The sequence below is a fragment of the Suillus clintonianus genome, assembly GCF_016758775.1.
Source record: "Suillus clintonianus strain FC179 chromosome Unknown DEU56scaffold_20, whole genome shotgun sequence".
Lineage (NCBI taxonomy): Eukaryota > Fungi > Basidiomycota > Agaricomycetes > Boletales > Suillaceae > Suillus > Suillus clintonianus.
This window is the reverse complement of record NW_024539244.1, coordinates 388,346-410,121: the sequence shown is the minus strand read 5'-3', so window position 1 is coordinate 410,121 and position 21,776 is coordinate 388,346. Positions and strand designations below refer to the sequence as shown.

At 46.2% G+C, this 21,776-nt stretch overlaps 8 protein-coding genes across 8 annotated transcripts; 2 read left to right on the top strand and 6 right to left on the bottom strand.

Annotated features, from left to right (window-relative positions):
* The first annotated feature begins 64 nt into the window (after positions 1-64).
* DEU56DRAFT_239045 (carbohydrate esterase family 4 protein) lies at positions 65-1,826 on the top strand. Its single transcript, XM_041345237.1, has 13 exons — positions 65-252; positions 307-352; positions 407-491; positions 547-607; positions 657-681; positions 738-903; positions 957-978; positions 1,032-1,160; positions 1,214-1,240; positions 1,291-1,324; positions 1,386-1,492; positions 1,545-1,569; positions 1,626-1,826. The coding sequence occupies exons 1-13, from the start codon at positions 197-199 to the stop codon at positions 1,770-1,772; spliced, it is 930 nt and encodes a 309-aa protein (XP_041210711.1). The 5' UTR covers positions 65-196; the 3' UTR covers positions 1,773-1,826.
* A 124-nt stretch (positions 1,827-1,950) lies between these two features.
* Positions 1,951-4,336, top strand: DEU56DRAFT_791200 (Alpha/Beta hydrolase protein). Its single transcript, XM_041352642.1, has 9 exons — positions 1,951-2,317; positions 2,371-2,469; positions 2,523-2,607; positions 2,663-2,740; positions 2,787-2,995; positions 3,052-3,090; positions 3,140-3,239; positions 3,286-3,881; positions 3,937-4,336. Exons 1-9 carry the CDS (start codon positions 2,194-2,196, stop codon positions 4,191-4,193), a joined length of 1,587 nt encoding a protein of 528 aa, XP_041210710.1. The 5' UTR covers positions 1,951-2,193; the 3' UTR covers positions 4,194-4,336.
* A 743-nt stretch (positions 4,337-5,079) lies between these two features.
* On the bottom strand, positions 5,080-6,746 carry DEU56DRAFT_791174 (carbohydrate esterase family 4 protein; the record flags this gene model as incomplete). The annotated part of the gene is given in 15 exon segments (XM_041352641.1): positions 5,080-5,098; positions 5,115-5,272; positions 5,324-5,348; positions 5,401-5,451; positions 5,503-5,558; positions 5,610-5,643; positions 5,691-5,717; positions 5,781-5,909; positions 5,959-5,980; positions 6,033-6,198; positions 6,248-6,272; positions 6,332-6,392; positions 6,454-6,538; positions 6,589-6,634; positions 6,691-6,746. The coding sequence occupies 14 exon segments, from the start codon at positions 6,744-6,746 to the stop codon at positions 5,138-5,140; spliced, it is 918 nt and encodes a 305-aa protein (XP_041210709.1). The 3' UTR covers positions 5,080-5,098; positions 5,115-5,137.
* A 538-nt stretch (positions 6,747-7,284) lies between these two features.
* DEU56DRAFT_791170 (uncharacterized protein) lies at positions 7,285-8,601 on the bottom strand. Its single transcript, XM_041352640.1, has 4 exons — positions 8,250-8,601; positions 8,056-8,196; positions 7,703-7,996; positions 7,285-7,650 (listed from the first exon to the last, which is right to left on the bottom strand). Exons 1-4 carry the CDS (start codon positions 8,391-8,393, stop codon positions 7,546-7,548), a joined length of 684 nt encoding a protein of 227 aa, XP_041210708.1. The 5' UTR covers positions 8,394-8,601; the 3' UTR covers positions 7,285-7,545.
* A 228-nt stretch (positions 8,602-8,829) lies between these two features.
* On the bottom strand, positions 8,830-9,514 carry DEU56DRAFT_754364 (uncharacterized protein; the record flags this gene model as incomplete). The annotated part of the gene is made up of 3 exons (XM_041349811.1): positions 8,830-8,944; positions 8,977-9,183; positions 9,474-9,514. The coding sequence occupies 3 exons, from the start codon at positions 9,512-9,514 to the stop codon at positions 8,830-8,832; spliced, it is 363 nt and encodes a 120-aa protein (XP_041210707.1).
* A 971-nt stretch (positions 9,515-10,485) lies between these two features.
* Positions 10,486-11,056, bottom strand: DEU56DRAFT_717275 (uncharacterized protein; the record flags this gene model as incomplete). Its single annotated transcript, XM_041347615.1, has 3 exons — positions 10,486-10,680; positions 10,736-10,797; positions 10,846-11,056. Coding segments are annotated over 3 exons (468 nt in total), but the record flags the coding sequence as incomplete, so codon positions are not given.
* Positions 11,057-15,147: 4,091 nt separating this feature from the next.
* Positions 15,148-16,054, bottom strand: DEU56DRAFT_910669 (uncharacterized protein; the record flags this gene model as incomplete). The annotated part of the gene is made up of 5 exons (XM_041357207.1): positions 15,148-15,256; positions 15,314-15,489; positions 15,560-15,718; positions 15,774-15,923; positions 15,986-16,054. The coding sequence occupies 5 exons, from the start codon at positions 16,052-16,054 to the stop codon at positions 15,148-15,150; spliced, it is 663 nt and encodes a 220-aa protein (XP_041210705.1).
* A 3,350-nt stretch (positions 16,055-19,404) lies between these two features.
* Positions 19,405-21,168, bottom strand: DEU56DRAFT_910667 (uncharacterized protein; the record flags this gene model as incomplete). The annotated part of the gene is made up of 6 exons (XM_041357206.1): positions 19,405-20,013; positions 20,073-20,198; positions 20,252-20,449; positions 20,500-20,511; positions 20,569-20,928; positions 21,004-21,168. 6 exons carry the CDS (start codon positions 21,166-21,168, stop codon positions 19,405-19,407), a joined length of 1,470 nt encoding a protein of 489 aa, XP_041210704.1.
* Between the last annotated feature and the right edge of the window lie 608 nt (positions 21,169-21,776).

Genomic DNA, 21,776 nt, shown 5'->3' with positions numbered 1-21,776 from the left:
CTTGGTTTGATAACCTACACGTGTAGGAAGCCTCAGCAGATATTACATCATGGATCGGGGCAAGAGCGAGCCGCGATACAGCTCATGGTCATGGGGTCACATAACACAAGATCTCTTCTACGTCTCTGGTCTTTTTGAAGATATATAAAGAGCTCTTTCTCGTCACCTTTTTCACCAGAAATACTGACCTGATAAGATGCCCCGAGAGATCCTCATAGGATTTGGTGTTGATGTAGACGCTGTGGCTGGCTGGTGAGTTTCACTCTTTGTGAGCTCCGAAATGATTGTTCTATGCGGCCACTTTAGGCTAGGCTCATACGGTGGCGAAGACTCGCCCCTAGATATATCTCGTGTATGATCTAATTGCTTTCGAGATGTAAAACGTGTTTTCAATGACCTTTTTTAGGGAATGTATGCGGGCGAAGTTGGCGTTTTACGAGTGCTGAAGTTGCTTGACAAATACAACATCAAAGCTACCTGGTTTATCCCAGGTGAGTTCGAGTTACATTACTTACTAAAGGGCTTATATACATCATTGATGTACAGGCCATAGCTTGGAAACGTTCCCAAAAGAGATGGCAGCTGTCAGGGACGCAGGTCATGAAATGTAAGTCTTGTGTCTGTGTCACGATGTCCGTTAATTGATAGCTACCTAGCGGACTCCACGGCTATTCACATGAGGTACTTCCACACACTTAATTCAACTGGATTCAGACGGCTCATCCAATGCTACACAGAATCCAGATTCATTGACGCCAGAGCAACAACGTGACATTCTTAATCACACTTACAAACTGCTCACAGATTTCAACCATGGAGTACCCCCAAAGGGCAATGTGGCACCGTGGTGGCAAACAAGCAAGGAAGGTGTCGCCCTCCTCCTAGAGAAAGGAATCGAGTACGGTATGCCTACAGGTTGTGACATGATGCTGGGTCATTCTTATGCTTCCTTGTAGATCACTCGAATATGTCTCGCGAGTAAGGATCTGGAATATGTATATCCCGTTTGGATTGACTAACTTTGCATGCAGTTCTCAGGCGCACTACCTTCGTGACCAAGATACGTGGACTAAAATCGACTACAAGGCGAAGGCGCATACGTGGATGAAACCTCTTAAGAGGGGGAAAGAAACAGGTCTCGTTGAAATACCTGCTAGCTGGTGATGATGTTCCCTTCCAGAGTGATCAGTCAGAACTCAAATGTCCATGAAAGGTACCTCGAAGACATGACACCGATGATGTGCGTTTCATGCTTCATGGAAAAGCGTGTTTCATTAAAGCAAAACTCAGGTTCATGAAGGCTAGCTCTAATTCTCATGGATGGGCAAGTCTGAGCAGAATATGCTTCAATTCTTCAAACTGTTTACTGACGTGATAACGCTCAGGTACTTCCTCAAGCTGTCGAGCAGCTTTGGAAAGATACCTTCACGTATCTTTACAGGGAAGAACAAGATTTCATTTTCCCGCTAAGTATCCATCCGGACGTGGGCGGGTACGCCTCATACATTGCTTTTGCATTCAAACAATTGATTGATTCGGTGTAGACGTCCGCAGGTACTACTCATGCTGGTGAGAGATAGTTCCAATGACATGCAAGCGTGCCTAACATGCATTCCTACGTCTAGGAACGATTCATCGAATGGATTAATGCTCATGACAACGTGAAGTGGGTTACATATCATGAGATGGCAGAAAGTTTTAGGGCGAAGAACGACCCCCCTCCAGGTGCTGTGATGCCAAAGGGATATGTGAAATATAAAGCACGGCTGTAGTAGAATTGATTCTGACACGCTAGCTAGTCGAAAATCACTCATGAAGTCAAAAGCTCTACTAGTAGCGCTTATTGCTATATACATACTAGTTATGTGACGAATGATAAGCAACCGCGGTCTAGCTAACAGAGGCCAATAGGAGGTTCGCCGAAATAGGCTATCATGATAGCCACTAGAACTACTTACCAAGCCAAAGCACAAGAGGGTATAAGGCGTTCCGAACCATTCCGCTTCACTCATCTGTGTAGCCTGAATATTGGTTAATAGCTCCCACCAAGTACCCGTGATCAATCATGCGTATTCTAGGTCAGTGGCACATGCTCGTCCGTACTATCATGGATCCTATAAGAAGATTGTCCAGGCTTCCGCTGCCAAATTCAACTTGAATCTCTCAAGTCGACTTATCACTTTCACTCCGAGCATGGCTGTCCCACCTATTCCCCACATCCCTGATGAGCTGCAGAAGGGCGTGAGTGTCGTCGTTGAGACGAAGTACGGTCCCATCAAGGGTGGCAGAACCACGAACGGCGCTTCAGTGTTCTTAGGTGAGGTTATCAACCAGATCCATCGCATTCACATACTGAACTAGGTACATAAGAGGTGCCCTACGCATTGCCACCCGTTCGTTTCCAGGACCCAAAACCTTTGCCTTCCGATTATCGATATGAAGACAAGGATTACATTTATGAAACTAAGCGTATGTCAAATCATCAAACTCTTGTATTTCATTGCAAGACGGAATTGCCTTAGACTGTGTTCAGCCTTCCAATGATGGACAGGGCGCAGCGACAGCACCGGTTGATCGTAAGGGCTACGGAAACCCGTCAGAGGACCCGTGAGTAATTCAGGAAACCGTTTTCATCTCTAATTCAAATACTTTCATTCTTCAGCCTCTACGTCGATATTGCGTGCCCTTCGACATCTAAACCTGGAGCGAATATTCCAGTCAAAGTATACATTCACGGAGGGTATGTTGTGCATAGACCCGTAACCCTCAGTGACCCATTGTCACAGATTTCTTCAATTTGGTTCGCCTCATGGCTTGAGCTGCCAATCCCAATATGTGGCCGAGATAAGGAAGGAAATTCATATCAACATTGGCTATAGGCTCTCAGTGCTTGGTTTCCTTGCGTGCGATGAGCCCAAGATAGACGGAAACTTTGGCTTCAAAGATCAATGGCTAGCGCTTCAGTGGATTTCGGAGAACATTGCATCATTCGGAGGTAAGCTTGAGCGCCCGACATCCCAGAGTTTGTCGATATCCTGATGTTATGTGCAGGTGACCCGAGTAATGTCCACCTTTCTGGGCTGTCTGCTGGTGAGTGAGGACTCTCATTTGAACTCGCAGCTTTGCCAATGAGCAACAGGTGCACATGCCGTACACCAAATCTTGCACCACCTTTCACACCTGCCACCAGGGCAGAATTCCCCATTCCGTTCCGCTCAGCTGCAATCAAACGCAATGATGTGAGCTACTTTCATAGCTTACTGTTAACTCACTCATGACCCGCAGGACCATCCCTAAAACCCTGTTGGAGCTGAGGCCGTCCTTCCATGCCCTTTGCCGCACCCTCAATCTCGATCCTAATGCTCCTGACACTTTAGAGACTCTCAGAGACCCCGCCAAAGTTCCTATCAAAGCCATAATGAGGGTGATAGAGACAGACGAAGTTGGTGTCGAGCACGGCACGTACCGAGGATGTCTTGATGGTGATTGGATCCCTACTACACCCGACCCGATGACCTGGCAACGCTCGGGAGGCCTTGCTCGTGCTCTGCGCGAGAAAGGAGTCAAGAGCATTTCTATCGGCGATCTGAGCGAAGAGTGGTACCTTTACGCTATCGCGCACCCGGTTCAAGGTCCACAGGATGTGTTCCCTAACGTTCTGCGGTACTTCCCGCGTCCCGTTGTTGAGAAGCTCGTCAGCAAGTATCGGACGCTCCCGAGTACAGCAACTGTCGAAGAATCGATGAGGCACATGGGAGATATTCTAAGTGATGGACAGGTACACATCCCCGTGAGGATGTTCGCAAGAGATTTCCAACAGGTCGGATTTCCAATTCTCAGATATGCAATTCGCTGGACTCCAGAACAACTGCGTCCAAAAGGTACATCAGTGTCTATAAGTTTATGAGCGGATGAATACTGAAGCTTGTGCAACAGGATGGGTAACGCATGCAACTGATCGCTGCTTCTGGGCTCTCCGTATTCCGAGCATGAATTATCCACAGACGCAGAAGGCCCTTGAATGGCTCGATACATTCGACAAGGAGATCGCTGCCCTCGAGCAACAGGGCAAGCCAACGCATGGGCTTGATGAAGCTCTGACCTTGCAGGAGGACCAAAGCATCGTGTGGGCAGAAGACAAGAGATGGGCGGAGTTGATGACCATTGCAAAGATATTGCCTGGGGAGTCCTAACTGTCGCTAAATCTCCGCACTGTGTAAGCTATGAATGATGATGGTGATGGTTGAATTTGGGAGTCACTGCCATGGATACACCGTGAAATCGAGCCTGGCGGTTTGTTTACATAAAACATTTTACACTAATAGGATCCAGTCGCGATTACACAACAGATCCGAGATCAAGTTCTTGTGCCGAAATGAGCCTTGGCAAGGTTGGCAAACTTTCGACCATAATGATTGGAAAGCCAGAAAAGCCAGCGTCAACAACGGGGACACCATGCTCAACTCCACAGTGACACGATTGAATCCTCTGGACTCAAGTGATGATATACCTCGCGAGTTGAAGACCATTAATATTGACAAAGAATATACAGCTATTGAATTGAATCGGCACAGCTGATCGCGGAGCAGTGATGCACACATCAACTAAGAAGATTATCGGGGAGAATGTCCTTGCTTTGACGACAGAGCAGGGAAGACAGGACATGATCGTAATATTGAAGGGCTCAGGTATGTGCTCAGGAACTGGTTCAATGACACTGGCGATGTCGATCCAAGCACAAATGTTCCAGGGATCCGGTATGGGAGCATGTACATGGGCGGCGACCGTAGTATGCTCAATGTTGAAGAAATCATTTACAAATGTCTACCGTCTTCATTGTCCTGTCTTCAGGCAAGTCAAAAAAGTCACGGACAGGGACGTGCTGACCATTCGCACAAGTATCGTAACTGCGACCTTAACTAAGTAAGGTCAGTACTTTTCGTCGAAAGAGCTTATCGGGCCCAGCTACTGTTGCAATCGACAGTGAAAGATCTCCTGGAGCTTTCGGAACATAGAAGTTATCAGGACAAGTTGATTGAACATACTGATACAAATGACTCGTAAATATTCATCCGCGCCTGAAGAAGTCTTGACACGAATGTACTGTATGAAACGTACTGCATTGTACAGACGGGGCTTATGCCTTCTTGAAGCCCTTGGGCATGACGGCACCTGGTGCTGGGTCCTGTTTGGCTCTGAATTCTTGAGTCATCTCATAGAAGGTTAGCCACTGCACGTCGTCGTGAGTATTGATCCATTCAATGAAACGCTCCTATGACCACCAATGAGTTGGAGAAAAAGGAGCACGTTGGGTGAAATATACCAGCATCAGAAGTACGTGTGGACGACTGACCAAAAACCAAGGTTAGAACGCTCAAATGGCAAGGAGTGAAGACTGACCCGCTAACGTCCGGGTGGATGCTGATGGGAAATACGAAATCCTCCTCTTCTCTATTCGCTGTGAATCAACAGTAGACTGAAATCCGGTAATCTCATCCTTACCTATACAGGTACGTGAATGTGTCTTTCCAAAGCTGCTCGACAGCTTGAGTGCTGACCTGATGGATACATGAATAGACGCGAGGAGGTTTTCAAATGTGTTGACATACCCAACCATGCGAGTTTGAGCTCGATTTGATGAACCTTGAAATGCGTCAGCTTGTTGACTTTGCACACGACTCGCGTCTTACATCATGGGGGGAAGATCGTCAAGGTACCTTACCGTGTGTATAATCAGCACCAAATCAGTATGGAAAACACCGGCGGTGTATTTGACGAACCAGTTACCCGGAATCTCAACGAGCCCAGTCTCCTTGCCCTTTTGCAGCGGCTTCATCCACGTGTGAGCTTTCGCCTGATAATCAATCTTTGTCCATGTATCTTCGTCGCGAAGATAATACATCTGCGAACTGGGAGAATGTGAGTATGAGTAATTAGGACTAGTATGTACCGACTTACTCGTGACACATATTGGAGTGGTCTGTTAAAATGATGTCAATACCTTGCTTGAAACGAGTAGTATGTATAATGACCATATTCAATGCCCTTTTCTAGCAACAGCGCCGTCCCCTCCTTACTGGTTTCCCACCAAGGAGCGACGCTGCCCTTTGGAGGAACGCCATGATTGAATTCTGTAAGAAGTTGAAAGGTATGGTCCAAGATATCACGTTGTTGTTCCAGAGTCATAGAGACAGGGTTCTTTGAAATATTCAGTTCCTTGCCCAATATTGATACCATCACCACTTACCTCATGGGAATATCCATGAAGACCTCTGGGCATGACATGAGAACACGGGAAAGATAAGACATCTCCACATTGAAGGAAGCTTACATTTCATGACCGGCATCTCGAACTGCTTCCATCTGCGTCGGAAATGTCTCCAAGCTATGGCCTATAAATGCGATTCATCAATTCATCGTGTCCTGAGAGCATTGAACTTAGGGCCCACTGACCGGGGATGAACCAGGTTGTTTTGATCTTATACTTATCAAATAACTTCAGAAGACGAGGGACTCCAACTTCTCCCGCGTACATTCCCTGCATCACTTGAGCTCCCAATCATATAAAAAAAGGCAACGTGACCATACTCGTGAAATATCCAATGGAGAATCTTCTCCTCCATAGGACCCAAGCCTGCATCATAACTTCCATTGCTGATTCTTATCATATGCGAATGGAAAACAACGTACCAACCAGCTACGGCATCAACATCCACGCCGAATCCAGCAAGAATTTTTCTAGGCATAGGTGCGCGTTATCGCTATGAGGTCAAACAGTATCGACAGGGGAGTCGTTAAGTCCGAATCATGGTGAGAATTGCAACGCAGCGCTATATATATGAAGAACATACAAGGAGTCCCATGTCCAGCTTATGTCCAACTCACATGACCCTTGCCAAGGAAAGGCAACGGAACGTATGGCGGAAGGCTGGCTCGCAGGTGATTTAAGATAAGCCTTTCCAGATAGAGATACGGCGATGGTGCATTCGCTTTACTCTAGATCTAGAGTGACATGTTAGACGGCAGCCCAAATAGAAGAAAGATCTATAGGATGGTCGTTGACCCCTTGTGTCCTTCTTTGTTATGATCTGGTGTAAATAACGGTTCGTTTGAAACCTCGTACAGGTCGTGATCACAGATTTTAAGAAATCGAAACATTACAGCAGCTGGCAGAGAACGATGTGGCTAAAAGTGGGTTTGTCAGGCTCTCAACATATCCGCATTTAGAAGTTCTCCGGTTGTTCCAACTTTGACTTCGACATCTGCGTAGGGCTCGTACATTGAGTAGTTCTTACTAGCACAGACAATTCAAAGTCGAGTGGTGCGACTCCTTTAATCTCAAATAGTATAGTCAGACTGGTTATGCCAAGTCTTGAGGTTCTGACACGATATATGCCCGAAGAGCACTGACTGACACTGCTCAATACCTAATTAATAACAAGAAAGAAAGGAAAATGTACCCAGATCCTCAATATCACCCACCCAAATACCCTGTAACTCGATACCCCGAGTTACATATCTGCGCGAGTTGCAAATCCAGAGATATTATTCAAACTTCGTGACGGTTTCGACGCGTTTCTGATGAACGCGTCTTTTGAGGTCTGTCCATATGTGTAATCCGAACAACAAAGTACAGCCCACATAAGTAGCCTGAACGTAAAAGTTAAAGCGCAAGGCTCAAGGACTCGTGAAATAAACTCACCGTCACTACAGCGCCTTTCACAAAACGCCTACAAAGTGACCAGGTATACGGTCCTTCAACTGCGTGAACGGCACCGAGTATTATGCAAAGAGTTCGAAATGGAAAACCGAGACCAGTGAGGTCTCTAAACGCGCGCGCTGGGGAGAAGAATGCATCCATACTGGTGACAGGGATAGATAGGAATGTTGTGCCAGGGGGTGGCGGTGAAAGGAGATAAAAATACGCGAGGAAAACGAATGGTGTTATGGCAGCTTTGGGAGGAAAGCGGAATGTAGTCAATTGGGGAGCTTTGAGCTAAAGGGGATGTATCAGAAACAAGCAGACTGAAAGAAATATGGCATAGGAACATGTACCATACCAAGACCTTCCAGCGCCTCTGCCTTCATACTCGAAAGGCGAGGTTTGACGTGATCGTACCCTGAAAGCAGTGGATCAAATGGTACCCGAATCGTATTTGATGGTCCAGACTTGAGCTTGTATACAAGTATCATGCCCTGGTGGATTCATTACCGTCAGAGCACGGCATATCTGGCATAGCCAGGCTTGCCTTTGAGTCAATGTCAGACATCTCAACAGTAAGCACATCACCCTCGACTTTCCCAAAATATTTCACGTATGCAATCAACGCATCAGGATGGTTCTTCATGTATGTGCATAGGAAGCCAGACTTTGAAGCGACAGGGTCTGACATAGCTACCGCAGAAATTTTGGTGTGTCGCGTTGAACACGATACTGACGTCGACACCGGTAAAGTTTGACTCGGGCGGTTCCAGCCTGGGCCTAAGTCGGTCACATATTTATCGACCTTACTACTCGGGTCTGATACTATTTGATAACCCCATTGATGCGACGCGAGGATGTCCCGAACTCCGACTCGGAGCCTCGTACGTTTAGTTCGGATATGCGGTAAGAAATATGTAGTCTCGATTCAAAGCCCAGACTTTACTATCATTCCCTATAACATGCAAAATTTTCAGCAAAACTTTTGTAGCTCCTCAGCAACATCACGTTTTCTTTCGCAAATTTGCTCCGTCATAGATTTGTATCTCCTCTACATGGATCTGATTTTTACTGATTTTTAGGATGATGTGGTGTGATGTCGGAACAAACCCGATAAAACTCAGGGTCTACTCTCTAATCTGCAACATTTTGTCACGTCCTGTCACACCTCGGCACAGTAGCCGCACAGTCAACTTTCGCTCTCCGCAGGATGCTGGCATCGGTTCATACGGGGGGGAATACCTGTATGCCGAGGAGGAGTTTGAATTACTTACACATCTCCCCTGTCCTGTGTCACGCTATTGTACTTGTCGTTGATTCTACCACTGTAGCACCTCAGCGCAAGAGAGTAGCCTTTATCGAATTGGTTTTCTGACATCCCTAGAAGGTGTTCATTGTGCTCTAGGTAAAATTTTACAAATACCTTTGCAGGATCTTCGGGATCTGGATGATTTGTGTTGGGAGAAGGTTTCAAAACACCACTATTTCATCTCTCGCAGCTGCAATATTCCAAAATCTTTTATTCTACTTTTACAAAACATCACTTATAGGTACTCTGCGCATCCTTGAATTTTTTCAATGTCACTTAAGCACGATGTTGAAGTGCTATGAACTTTTTGCATATTAGTAACCGTGGACATATTACAGGGAATGATAGTATGAGAAGCAGAGTTAAAAACAACACTGCTGGCGCTTCCAAGAGCGGAAGAACCCCAATCTTCATAGTTTGTTAATTTAAAGCTCGACTCCTTCAAGTACTGAAATCACGCACCACGTAACTTTCTCGTTTTCCAATTGAATTGCCCCCGACATGATGCGAAATGTCTCAGCCGTCGACCTTTCACCCACGCCCTTCGATTGCAAGACTTGTTCGTGCCATCTGAGGGCACAGTTGCGACCAGAAAGCAGTATAGCTCTGATGGCTCATAGGGCTGTCAGTACCACTAATTCAACACATGGTAGACTGGTGGCGAATTAAGGTACCCATGCAGGTTTTCGCCACAGGGTTAGAAAGGCGATGAGCTTGATCAAGGCCTCACCTTGAAAGAAAACGTGAGCACTGGGTGTCAGTGGCTGAGCGCAAATGAAAGATGCGGACCCAGTTATGGATGTTAGAGACGTACTGCCTTTGCGACCCTTGAAGCTTGGGTTCAGCGGTTATGTGTCCCTGAAACCAGCAAGTCATCAGTACCATACGATCGAACGTCACCACTGGCTTGAAGATCACAGCAAAAGAAACATCCAAAGTTTCGCTGTAATTTAGAAATAAGGTAGTATTGGCTGCGGTATAAATACGAAGAATGAAATACCGACAGAGAACGACCCCAGTTAAAGTGACAGGATATGTGCCCTAATGGGCATACATGCCGCAGAACCCCCGAAAGTTAAATAACAGGTACAACGAGATGAATGACTAGGAGACTTGCGAGTAGAGACGAGTATCCGGCATGCTGTGATAACATGAAGTAAATGTCTGTCATCGTGAGGTCATGAATCTAAAGCATCAAAGCAAAGCCCAGTGCGGAGACGCCGAGGGTTAAAGCAGTCTTCCAGCCGATGCTTTGCGCGGAGAGGCCAAGTCCGCCGCCAGTTGCTTGCGAACCAGCGGATGGCGTCGAAGCTGGAGATACAGTGACGTAACTGGTGCTGATGCTCTAAACATCACTGGTGAGTGAATCTGTTCCGCTACCGGTGAGACCAGCATTATTTGAAACGTTACATACTGAAGAGGTAGCACTCGGTGTTCCAAGTGCAGAATCTGTAGTAGCTGACACCGTAGCAACGGCGGAGGTACTCGAAGTTGAACTGACAAGCTTGCCAGTACCCCAAGGAATAGCCGAGCCGTCGGGTTGAGTGCTGTTAGCGGCAGGAACGATGTCGCTTGCGGTGTCAGTGATCGTGAATCGTCCAGTCCAGGAATTGTTGCTGGAAGCTGGAGAAGAGAACTGGTAAAAGTAGATAGGCGAGTGGGGTGTGACCTGAAGAAATACGATTACGATGCGTGTAAAAGAATTAAACAACACTACCACCAACCTGAGGACAAGGATAAGAAAATGAGGTCTTCGTCGCGTCCGTTCCGTCAACAGTGCCAACCGCTGTGAACAATTGAAGTCAGCATCTCACGGCCGAGTATATGAACGTACTGGTCAAGTTGACCATGTTGAAGTTGTCTCCCGTCTTCAACTGAATTATCATAGTCTTCCACACGCCAGTGGTATCCGGAGTCCAGGTCATAGTGCAGGCCTGGCCTTCAATGAAGACATCTCCAGGCCCAGGATTGGTTGGGTCTGGATCTGCATGTACGAATAGAGCAGCGGTTGAGGCCAGGACAGCAAACGCGAGGGCAGCAAACATGTTTTTTTTGGTACGCCGTGAAGGAGTTCAAGTTGGAGACTGGTTTCAAGTTGAACTGGAGGTTGACAACGTTAACGGTTACGCTCTCAATGACTCAGGCACAACAACGAACACGTCGCGACTCACTGAAAGGGTATGGTCGAAAAACACAGAAAATAGTAAAAGAGTGACTGGCGAAGTACGAGTGAGCCAATACAACTTGGTTATGGGTACGAAGGAGTTTTAACTTCCCGAACCAAGTTTATGTACGTACGTCAGACTGGCGGCTGTGTTTTTCCAACCGGCGTCCTTGTCAGCCCACATCAAATTAATGAATTGACCTAAGGGCCAGGTTAAGTTTATCCATCAACAAAGATGCCAGCTGCAGAGCAGAATGCCACGCATGTTACCCATTCAGTGTGGTCGGGGATGGGTACCCGTTATGGGACTGCTCACAAAGCAATAGCCAATCATTGGGTGTGACCTTGTTCACACAAACTTGAACGTTCACAGCTTTCACAAAATTAGCGATGCCTCAGCCTTGGGGCAGGGCCCGCTACCTTCCACCTCGACCACCCAACGACACCACAGCATGGACTCGACAGCTGTCGCGCGAGCTGGTTTTCCACCGAATAGCGATGGCAATTGAGGTAGGTAACGATGGAGACCATCATAGTCAGGAGAAGGAGTCGATTCAAGTCAACCGTAACAGACCGTAACTTGTGAACACCCATCACGACCGGAATCGGTGACATTGGAAATAAACCAAGACTACGAAGGACTACAACTGACTACGATCTATCAGCCTGTCAAGACTCAAAAGCCTCGACCGACTTCTTAACCGTCAACACCAAATGCAAAGTCCTATGACACCGCCTCAAAGGTTCACCCCTGATCGATGACCGATGATCTCTCCGCCTTGACAATGGAGGGGGTGAAATGGATCACGGGGATAATGAAGATGTTATCAGATGACAACATGAATGATTTGCCTCAGAGCGCTCCTGTGGGAGGTGAAGACACGCGTAGTCGCTGTGTTATAAACACCCGGCTCGATGCGTTTGTCTCTCTTTTATGCATATACCCAAGGCCGCGAACTCGAGGCCAGTTGCTGTATCTCCGCCTTCCTCTGCCACCAGAAAATAACCATGCAGAAGTCCCTGACGAGGACGAGGCCGTCGTTGCGCTAGGAGCATCTGCGGCCTGTGCCCAATGTATCTATCGGTTGTTGGAATTTCTCATGTCAGCTCTTCGATTGTGTCTTCGCTTTGCCTCGATCCCCGTCCTTGTCCCCCCCTCGCTCTTGTGCTTATTTCTTTCACGCCTCACGCATACTTGTATACATGGTGCTCTCGCTCACACCTCCTATTGTACCGCGATTATACTCGCATATATATTGCACTTCACACCACGTAACGAATTTTGTATTTTGTCCCGCCCGGTTGTCCCAGGATCGTGCGTGCAACGGGAACAATCGCCCCGCGATGTTCAAACTTTTTCAGCGGCAGCACCGATCCTCTTCTGTTCCTTCTGTTTCCGATCCGCGTTTCAAGGAGGCACCGGTGAACATAAATACAATGTCTTCTCTATTCCACATGCGCAATACTATTACTATCTCTGATTCGGAATGACTCGAATGTTTGGTGCGCACTCTCACAAACCGGTAATCATGATGAGCGCGACTCACAGTCAGCAAGTCGTTCGCTGGCACAACCGTGAGCTCAAGAGTCCAGACTCGTACTAGGTATTAAATAGACAACAAATCATGTTGTGCACGCTCAGTATCACATTTTTTTGGGTCATTGTTGATTGACCGGGGCGATGTCTTGTGTTAGAAAAAACTTATAAATGCAGTATCACGCTGTATCTGACTCATCTCTACAACTCAGTACAAGTGAATTGCTGGAATAAGACCTTCGTCAGCAAGAAGTGTCGAGTTTCCCAACACTGGAACTGGCTAGAGACTCGCTCATATCGGCAATTCTGTCAGTGTTGTGCAGCTCCCTCTCACTCTGGGTATCGCCAATGCAGTGCAGGGTCTCGGGATGCGTATGGTATTCAGAATAGAAGCCGGCGCTGGGGTCCAACCGTATCCGTCCGTCAGCTTGCAGAGAAAAGGTTGTCCACCAGTACTAGTAGTCATCTTCAAAGGTGCCCTCAAGTAGCTCGGCGCACAATCGGAGTGAGATGAGAAGCAGATGAGGTGGTTGTTGCGAGTGTTGTTTGAGATGATGAAGTCCTCTGTGGGATGCGTGGTACGAATTCTATCTGGTGAGAGTTCTGGGCGTTCTACCTCGGCGCAGTTATGCAATGAACGCCCTATTGCTGTATACAAGACCCGCACATTATGATCCTCCGAACCGGAAACAATGCGTGTGCACTTTAGCGAGAACGAAACTGATGTAACTCAACGAGTGTGCCCTCGCAAGAGGTAGGGCTGTCCTGTCACCACATCAAACACCAATGATAACACGACGGTTGAGACAGCTGTGCTGCCATCCGTAATGACTTGAACTGAAACCTTGTTGAACAGCCACAGCGTTATTGCGAGTTAGGCAGATTAGCGCTCAACAGCTGACACGGGAGTAATTCACTTAGCGGAATCATGATGCTTAGCCCACAGAAGTGCACATGTCACTCGCCTCAGAGCCTCGAATTAGATTTCTTGAGAGACTGCATAGATGTTGTTTTACTTGGTTTACGGCGGCACCTCTCGAACACGGCTGTGAGCTGTTCCAGTGGGAATAATGACCTCTTTGACTGAGAGCTGTATACAAGAGACTCCTCTAGTACTGTAGCAATCAACCTCAATCAACTCAATTCGACGGTCACGCGTCACAGTCAGTGTGTCGAAATTAGGTAGTTGTCACACGTATTCACGTAACATCGGCTTGTGTCGAAACCATTTGATGTCACAAAAAAAATCAAAATTTTCTTCCATGGCGACCCCAGATTTGCGCGGAGTACACGACTCCGGATTCGCGCTGTATCTGTGCGATGCACCAAATGTTTTGGCTACTTACAAAATCTAGCTCTTGTCATCATGATAGCGCCAGTAACATTGTCGAAAATTTTCGGCATGTCACACATCACAGGCCTAAGTGTCGGAATGTCGAATCGACCTGGCATGTCACGGTCACATGGGGGTGTCGAATTGAGTTGATTCCTACAGTATAACAAGATAGCGATGACAGTCTAAAGTGAGCAGTCCACTAAAATTTAGTGTCCTGTAAATCTGGTCTGAGGCCAAATTAACGCTGCTAATTTGCAGACACCATCCACAAGGTCAAATTAACGTATGTAAATCAGTGTAAATTTGATGAATTTAACGGTTAATTAGGGTAAATATGGTTCTACGGCCATGCATCCCAAGCTTTTGCATTGGGAAGTGCCTCTAACGACGACAATGCAACAATAATATTGATTTTTGTGTAATTGACCGACAAGTGAATTCAGTGGAATTCAAAACAAACTCTGAGAGTCTCGGAATTCAAGGTAATTTGTTAAACGAGCTACTGGACTTAAATAAAACTGCAAAACCTGTTTTCACTTGAAAACAAGAGAATTACTTGAAGTTACCTTGATTTCCTGGGAGAGATTTTATCTGATGTGTACAATATTGCTACATTCTCATTCTGGCAGGCAACTTCAAGCAGATTGGCTGATAAAACATCTCAAGCAAATTAACCCAAATCAACAGTGTGTTTTGGGCCTCACAAATTAACACAGTAGATTAGCGCTAATTAGCAGGGCTAATTAGCACCTGTAAATTAGCATGCACCACATTTACACTAGTCCACTTCAAGGTCCGTGAAAAAACCATTGTCGATGGAATTAGCAACTCCCAACTCCCTCACACTGGTATCAGTGAAGGTAATGCTGACTCACTTGTCCTTAGCATTGTTTGTCCTAAAGACGATGTTATGTTGATAGCTAAGATGATACTTCAGGGAAAACCTCCCGTGAAGATTTTCTTAGATTTTCAGATATTCTTAAAATACGTGAAAATAATCCAAGTCCCTTTGCGGATAGGTGGAAATTTATGAAAATCCACAAGAATACAAGAAAATGATTAGAATGAGATTAAAGCAGGGTATATAGGATACCGCGAATCACAGGATAGTATGAAAACGAGGAAATGGGACAAAGTCGTAACACAAAGTACTTGTGATTTGTGCGAATGCTGCCTTCAACTCAGTGAACGCAAAGTCAACCACACTGCTGCAGAAAGTCAAAGTTATGAGCAGCATGCAACAAAGGCAGGAGACCAGAACATACCTAACGGCTTTGTATTTTCGAGCCATGAGAGAATGGTAAACATGGGGGCCCTTGGCATAGATTCCATTGAGCATTTCCATATTGTTGTTGAACATGCCGATGAGACCCTGCCCGAAATCACCACACTCGCGACCTCCATCAACAACAGACTTCAGATCAAGTAGAGAAGAAAAAATCTGGTAGAACACAGTAAGACAGTGCTTGAACAGTCAGAATAAGGCGCATCGCAGTAACCACCACTGACACCATGGAATTTGGGACCTCAGGTTCATCATTGTCATTGAGTACGGAGATGAATTGATCCTTGTACTTGATCCCAACTTGGTCCTGACTGGTAAAAATGGCTAGCTGGCATACAGTGTTGACAGTGGGATGGTCAGATGGCTGACTGAAGATGGGGTTGCCCTGTCGTGTCCCAAAAGTCAAAGGGGATAAACATCTGCAATGAACTAAACTGAACCTTTGTGTCGAACTTGTAAATGAACGTCATGAGATTGAGCAAGTGGTTGATCTTCTTGTCGTCACCCATCTTAACCCCATATGCACCGGGAACAACACAATCCGAAATTTCCTTGAGTTTCTTGCGAATCAACGCAATACACCCATCCGGCTAATCAGTAGCGTGACTTGCATGAGAATTGCGGGTTGCAAAAATATAGACAAGAGACCCACCACTTTGGCAAAAGCTTTCGCATAAGCATGGTCTTGTTCCAAGTGCTGTAAGACTCCTTGATGTTCCATTGATGATGCAACTTCAAGTACTAAGTTGACCATCATGGTGTTGCGAAGTTTTGGTCGGGGAAAGTAACACTCAAATACCAGCTCTTGTTCAACGAGCTCAATGGCAGCATGAAGAATTGCTTGAATATGAGGTTGTTGACTGCATCAGGAAATCATCGAGTTCCTTTTTGTCCCTTATTTGCTCCTTATTTGTCCTTATTTGCCTTAATTCACACTTAAAACCTCCTTAGAATAAGGAGATCCATTGCCTTAAACTAAGGAGCTTTCCTCGAAACCTCCTTATTTTAAGGCAGTTTAAGGAGAATAAGGCAGTCGGAAAGTGTGAGGGGGTTGAGAAAATTGATTACTTAATTGCACCACTTTATTTTCTGCCACTGACTCGGTTTGAACTCTCAACCATGCACTCACCAGCTGAGATCAGCTGATTAGTTAACACAATTTTGAGCATCACTTACCACCAGACTAATGCGTAGGATTGGCCTGCTATGGGGGTATTAGGTGACTAAAAGTATAGCAGGAAGTGTGACACACCATCAGACGCAACATTTCGAGATCTTGTGATAATGCCGTGAGTCCAGCAACTGTGCCTCGTTCCTCACTAGAAGCTTTCAACATTATTTTGGCTGCTTCACAGGGCAGTGAGTCTGTCAGATAACGTAGGAGGTTATAAGTCTGTTGGTCATCAGTAGAATCTGTTCTTAGTATCAGCAGAGGGATATAACTCACCAAACACCCAGTCTGACACATCCACTGGAACTCCCGAAAGAACGTGGTTTCAAGCTCACCGTCTGCGTGGTTGTTCGTTTTGAAAGACTTGAGGACCTTGTTGAGTCGTTCAAACAGAATCATCCAGAAGTTGTTGAGAGGCCTGAAGTTGCGTGCACAGTCAGCAACATGGGTCATGTAATGATGGTTTGGCTTTATCACACTTGATCTATATAGCTGCAAGTTCGATGATTAGTATATTGGGTGTGACGTGAGGCAAAACAATACTTTGATCAATTCAGTGCCATACTCCTGAATAAGTTTCTCTGCAGTGTTGATTTGTTCATTGTTGATGTGGTGTTGAACAAGGATCCATAATGCTGCACAAAGCTTAAGAAAATGCGCTGGGTCGTCGGGATGCAGAGAGAGCTTGAGGTCTACATCATCGTCAGGTTGGGGGGCTGATTCGTCCAAAACAGCGGTCTGTTGAGGTACCGGTGCTGGTGGAGGAGGTCGCACTTGGCCCTCAGGTAGGTCCATTACTACCTGTGACCCTGCTTTCCGTTTCATAGACTTGATGTGATTAGTATACCAATAAAAACGATAGAAATCAATGTACCTTCCTTTGTGCAGCCTTAGCCTTCTTTTCTGCCAAAAGTCTGACCTTTTCTGCCTGCTTCGCTGCGGTCGCATGCAACTTAGCAATCCTCTTCGCTTCAGCCACTTTGGCCTTCTCGTTCATGATGCGTGCTTTTTCGGCTGCATACACATCCTTCCCTTTCTTCTTTGCTTCCGCTAGTGCGCTCTTCTCATCTGCCTTAAGCGAGGCCTGTACAACTTTCTCGGCCTCCATCCGTGCAATCAGTGCGACTCGCTGATTCAAGATCTCTTGATCTGTGTCAGTTGGGAGGCACTTACTCCATAACTGAGGAACAATAACTGGCCCGTAAACTGTCAACAAAAGGAGCCACTGATCAGCTGTTAACGAGCCTCCCAATGGCATCCCTATATCCGTCGGTAACTTGCCGCACGAGCCTTGTACAACAAACTTGAGATATTAGTATAGTTGAATGTAAATAGAGTAAAAAAATAGTTATGTCTGCGAGCATCTCGTGAAGGACATTGAGCTCGTGATTCGGTCGTAAAATTTTGCTCTGCACCCATATGTTATAAAAGTGAGTTTTCACGAGGCCTTTCGCATGAGATATAGTGTCAGCAAAATAACATACAGACAAGAGAATAAGGCTTACCAAGGAATAAGTTATGCATCAGATCGACAACAATTTGTTCGACAAGGTTGAAATAGGGAAGGTGAGATAACTGCGTGTAGCGGGTCGTGTGTTCCTTGACAAAAATCTTGCATGCATTTGGTGTGGTGAGATTTTGGTACTCCTCCCCTAATTTATGTTGCTCCGCGTTCATTCTAGGTTTAAATGCTAGAAACTATTAGTATAGTACGTGTGTGAGGAATACAAAAAACATACCTCCTTTCTCGAATGCTCTTGGTTTGTCTTTGTCGTAAATCGAGATCCAACACACGGTACAAAAGTGTGTGTGTGAGTGGGACACAAATCCTCCAACTTTATGTGCCGCAGGCTTATTGCACACAATGGTGACGAGAATCACATGCACAAGATGACCTTCGGGACACGACTCTGTGGGGACGTTGATCCCGTCCTTCCAAAGAAGAAGCAAATCAGATATGATCGGACATAAGAACCGCTGTATCTGTTCGGGGTTTTGCTCCTTTGGCCCAGGCAATATGCTCGTGCACATGAGATTTGACGTGCGATATCTAGCGAATTAGCTGAGGTTTACGAGATTGAGTGAACAAGAACTAACCGATACTCCGGAGGTAAATTACATATCGAAAAGGAGGTTGGACCAGATGAGTGAGATGGAGCGATGTTGCTGCGTATATACGAAAACCTGATAATTGGACAATTAGATCGTGGTCCCTGTCGGAAATTTCCAGGGACCATTTCAAGGCCTCATAATACATTTTAAGGCCTGATTTTCACACACTGTATTTTAAGGCATTGCAATGATGGAGATAATATTTAATGGCACCTTAAAAGGTCATTGTTCCCACCTTATGATGCCTTAAAAGGGTACCCCTCACGGGGAATATCATGTAAGCTTTGCAAGGTCTTGAAAGGGTTGGCGGGAAAATTGAAGATAAAAATAGGTTTTCCAATGTTCCCGGATGTATTCCAATCTTGACCGATCATTATCTAATGCTATCTAATCATATTGTAATCGTAATCACTTTATCTAATCGTATTCCAATCTTGATCATCATTATCTAATGCTACCTATTACTATTTTAACTTCAACCATTTTATTTGAAGTTGAACTATTGTACTTGGAGGGATTCGAACGCTCGCCATTAGCATTATTTGAAGTATTATAATTCATAGTACTCACCGGCATAGTTACCGCTTGGTTATTAGGCCTCAGAATACCTTGAAACCTGCTTCGCTATATAGGGTATTTGAGTACCTTATAAGGATACTACTGAGATTGTCAGAATTCCGACAAGACACAAACATAATTCAACCTATGTGTGTAAAATGAGATACAACAAATCTAAGAGCCTTACAAAGACACAACAAAATACGACGTAGCGACAACAAGATCATATATCAGCGCTTTCCCCTCCCTTTTCCCTTAGGTCCATGTTTACTAGCAACTTCCCGGTTGCTGCCACCATGACAAGTAACACGCTTGACTGGTTCAGGCTCGGGTGCATGGGCTGGCTCACCGGAAGCAGTGCGAACTCGAGGTTGATGAGCAGACACACTGCGAATTGCTGATGCGGTTGTCTCAGCGATGGTGCCACTGTCCAGCGTCAACTGACTAACACCCAACTGCAACTGTGCAGTTGCAGATGTGGACGGACCATGGTTGACGGATATGGAAGCGCGGTAACTGGAGGCGACATCGACCACTGCTGAGCTAGTAGGGAGGGAAGTGAGAGCAGACGGTATCTGAACGGGAGCATCAAGCTCATCTAGGAGGTCATCCTCCCATGTTCGAGCTTGAGTGGCAGAAGGAAAGTTGTCAGAAGTTGGTACTAGACTGCGACTGGTAACGTCAAAGACCTCCTTGTTGAAGAAATCTATGACACTACAGGCCCATGGTGTGCGCTTGAACAAGCGCTCCAAGTAGAAATCGTAGTCTGCTTGATAGCTGATCTTGGTCTCTGCGCCAGTCGCAGTGAACTCAGGATCATGCGTCAACAAAAACCGAGCCTATGAATTGGAGTAATCAGTAGTAGAAAATGACAATATAAGACAATGCGCTCGCTCACCATAACTGCAGCACCTGCAATTGAACCTTCAGTGACACATTGTGCATTGCAGTGCTGTCCTCTAGCCTTCTGACCCTTGGTCTTTCCAGAAAGGATCTTTTTCCCATACATTTCAACGCGAATGATCTGGAATGAATGTTGTCAGCATACCGGTCTTTCATATTAGAGTGTGTACTTACTTTGACAAGTACAGGATTCTCGAGGAACTCCTCGGCCACCATGGTGTCTGGCCTCGCAAACAGAATGGGTGCCAGCCGAATGTAATCTCCCTCGCCATTCTTCTTCAGCAGATGAAGTAGATCGTGGTCGTCCCGCTTTCTGGTATCTGTCTGAGACGAAAGAGAGTGGGATCGAGCTTGAGTGTTGAGAAGATGAGACTTGCACAGCTCTTGATAGTATGCACAATATTTGACCGCTCAGCACTAACTGTGGCACGAAACTGAGAAGAAATATCAGGTAAGTAGGTTGTAGGACAGAAAGAGGTGAAAGAACGTACCAGAGAATCAAATGCCGTATATTTCTCCATGGACTTGTGCAAGTCCTTGGACACACAGTTATATAATTCCGCCATGGCACCATTGAGTTTGGCCTCAGGAGATGCCCAACGTGTAGAACTACGTGGGTCATTGTCAGGCTGAGGAGTTGTTGGGAAGACGCCAGGGATGACCCAGAAATGATAGAACAACGTGTACTTCTTCCCTTCGGCAGTGATTTTCGTGTCGAGAGCGGATGTCTTATTGAGTGCACGGTTACGGCTGCGGGCAGGAACAGTAGCCGAGAGCGCAAGGTAGTCCTTCTTGAGAGCTTTGAACTCAACTCGTAGTGAGTTGTATGCTTGCTGTGCAGTTTTGATTGCCTAATTATTAGATACATTGAGATTATGTCAGGTCGAGTAATAGAATAGCAGAATGAATGTACTTGCCTTGCGAACCTCGTGCATGGGTGCTTCCGGTCGAGGGACAGTGAGGATTGTCCTCAATGTTTCAAGCTCATCGCCGCTTGGGTCTTCGCCGTCTGATGCTTCGTCGACATCACTAACGGCATCAATCTCGGCCTCAAAGTTCTTGCCATCAGAATCATCGAAAGTCTGGGGCATTTTGAAACTAAGGCTGTGATGAGCTGTTACTAGTGAGGATTGTTGACGGTACAGAAACAAACCTGCGTGCTCCAAGGTTATAAGGAGAATGCTATCCTTGCGTCGGTTATTGATGCGGTGCTGCTGACGTCTATTGGCATGATGATGAGCGGTGATAATGATAGCGAGATACATTAACAAAACTTACCCGTGCATCAATGCATCAAATTGCACCCTTCGTACGTACTTTGACACGAGCAGTATACCGAAAAAGCATTAGCCGACAATGATGCGTAAAGATACCAATAGGCTTACCATGAGTGACCTGTCCAAAAACCGCCTGGTGCTCTTCGTGGTGTCTCATAAAGCGGACTCAGAAGGCTCTAAGGTGGGGCGCTGATGAGCATCGTGGAAGATGCAGCGCAGGGGCCTCGAGGCAACATGCATGGTTATTACTGCTGTTGCGGTTGAGTTGCTGGCGAGATTGGAGGAGATCCATAGGGAGGGGGGTGATTGAGGCTGTGACCGTCGTTAACAGTGCTGCTGCTGCTGGTGCTGCTGGTGCTGCTGCTGGTGCTGCTGCTGGTGCTGCTGCTGTTGTTGTTGGTGCGGCGGTGGCAGTTTCTGGT

Bases quoted from the DNA above. Each gene is read 5' to 3' on its own strand.
- DEU56DRAFT_239045 (XM_041345237.1), top strand. From the start codon at position 197: ATGCCCCGAGAGATCCTCATAGGATTTGGTGTTGATGTAGACGCTGTG. The intron at 904-956 runs GTATGCCTACAG...GCTTCCTTGTAG, and splicing joins AGAGAAAGGAATCGAGTACG to ATCACTCGAATATGTCTCGC. The intron at 1,325-1,385 runs GCAAGTCTGAGC...GATAACGCTCAG, and splicing joins GCTCTAATTCTCATGGATGG to GTACTTCCTCAAGCTGTCGA.
- DEU56DRAFT_791200 (XM_041352642.1), top strand. From the start codon at position 2,194: ATGGCTGTCCCACCTATTCCCCACATCCCTGATGAGCTGCAGAAGGGC. The intron at 2,470-2,522 runs GTATGTCAAATC...GAATTGCCTTAG, and splicing joins TTACATTTATGAAACTAAGC to ACTGTGTTCAGCCTTCCAAT. The intron at 3,091-3,139 runs GTGAGTGAGGAC...AATGAGCAACAG, and splicing joins CCTTTCTGGGCTGTCTGCTG to GTGCACATGCCGTACACCAA.
- DEU56DRAFT_791170 (XM_041352640.1), bottom strand. From the start codon at position 8,393: ATGTCAGACCCTGTCGCTTCAAAGTCTGGCTTCCTATGCACATACATG. The intron at 8,197-8,249 runs GCAAGCCTGGCT...TGAATCCACCAG, and splicing joins TGTCTGACATTGACTCAAAG to GGCATGATACTTGTATACAA. The intron at 7,997-8,055 runs GTACATGTTCCT...CATCCCCTTTAG, and splicing joins CGCTGGAAGGTCTTGGTATG to CTCAAAGCTCCCCAATTGAC.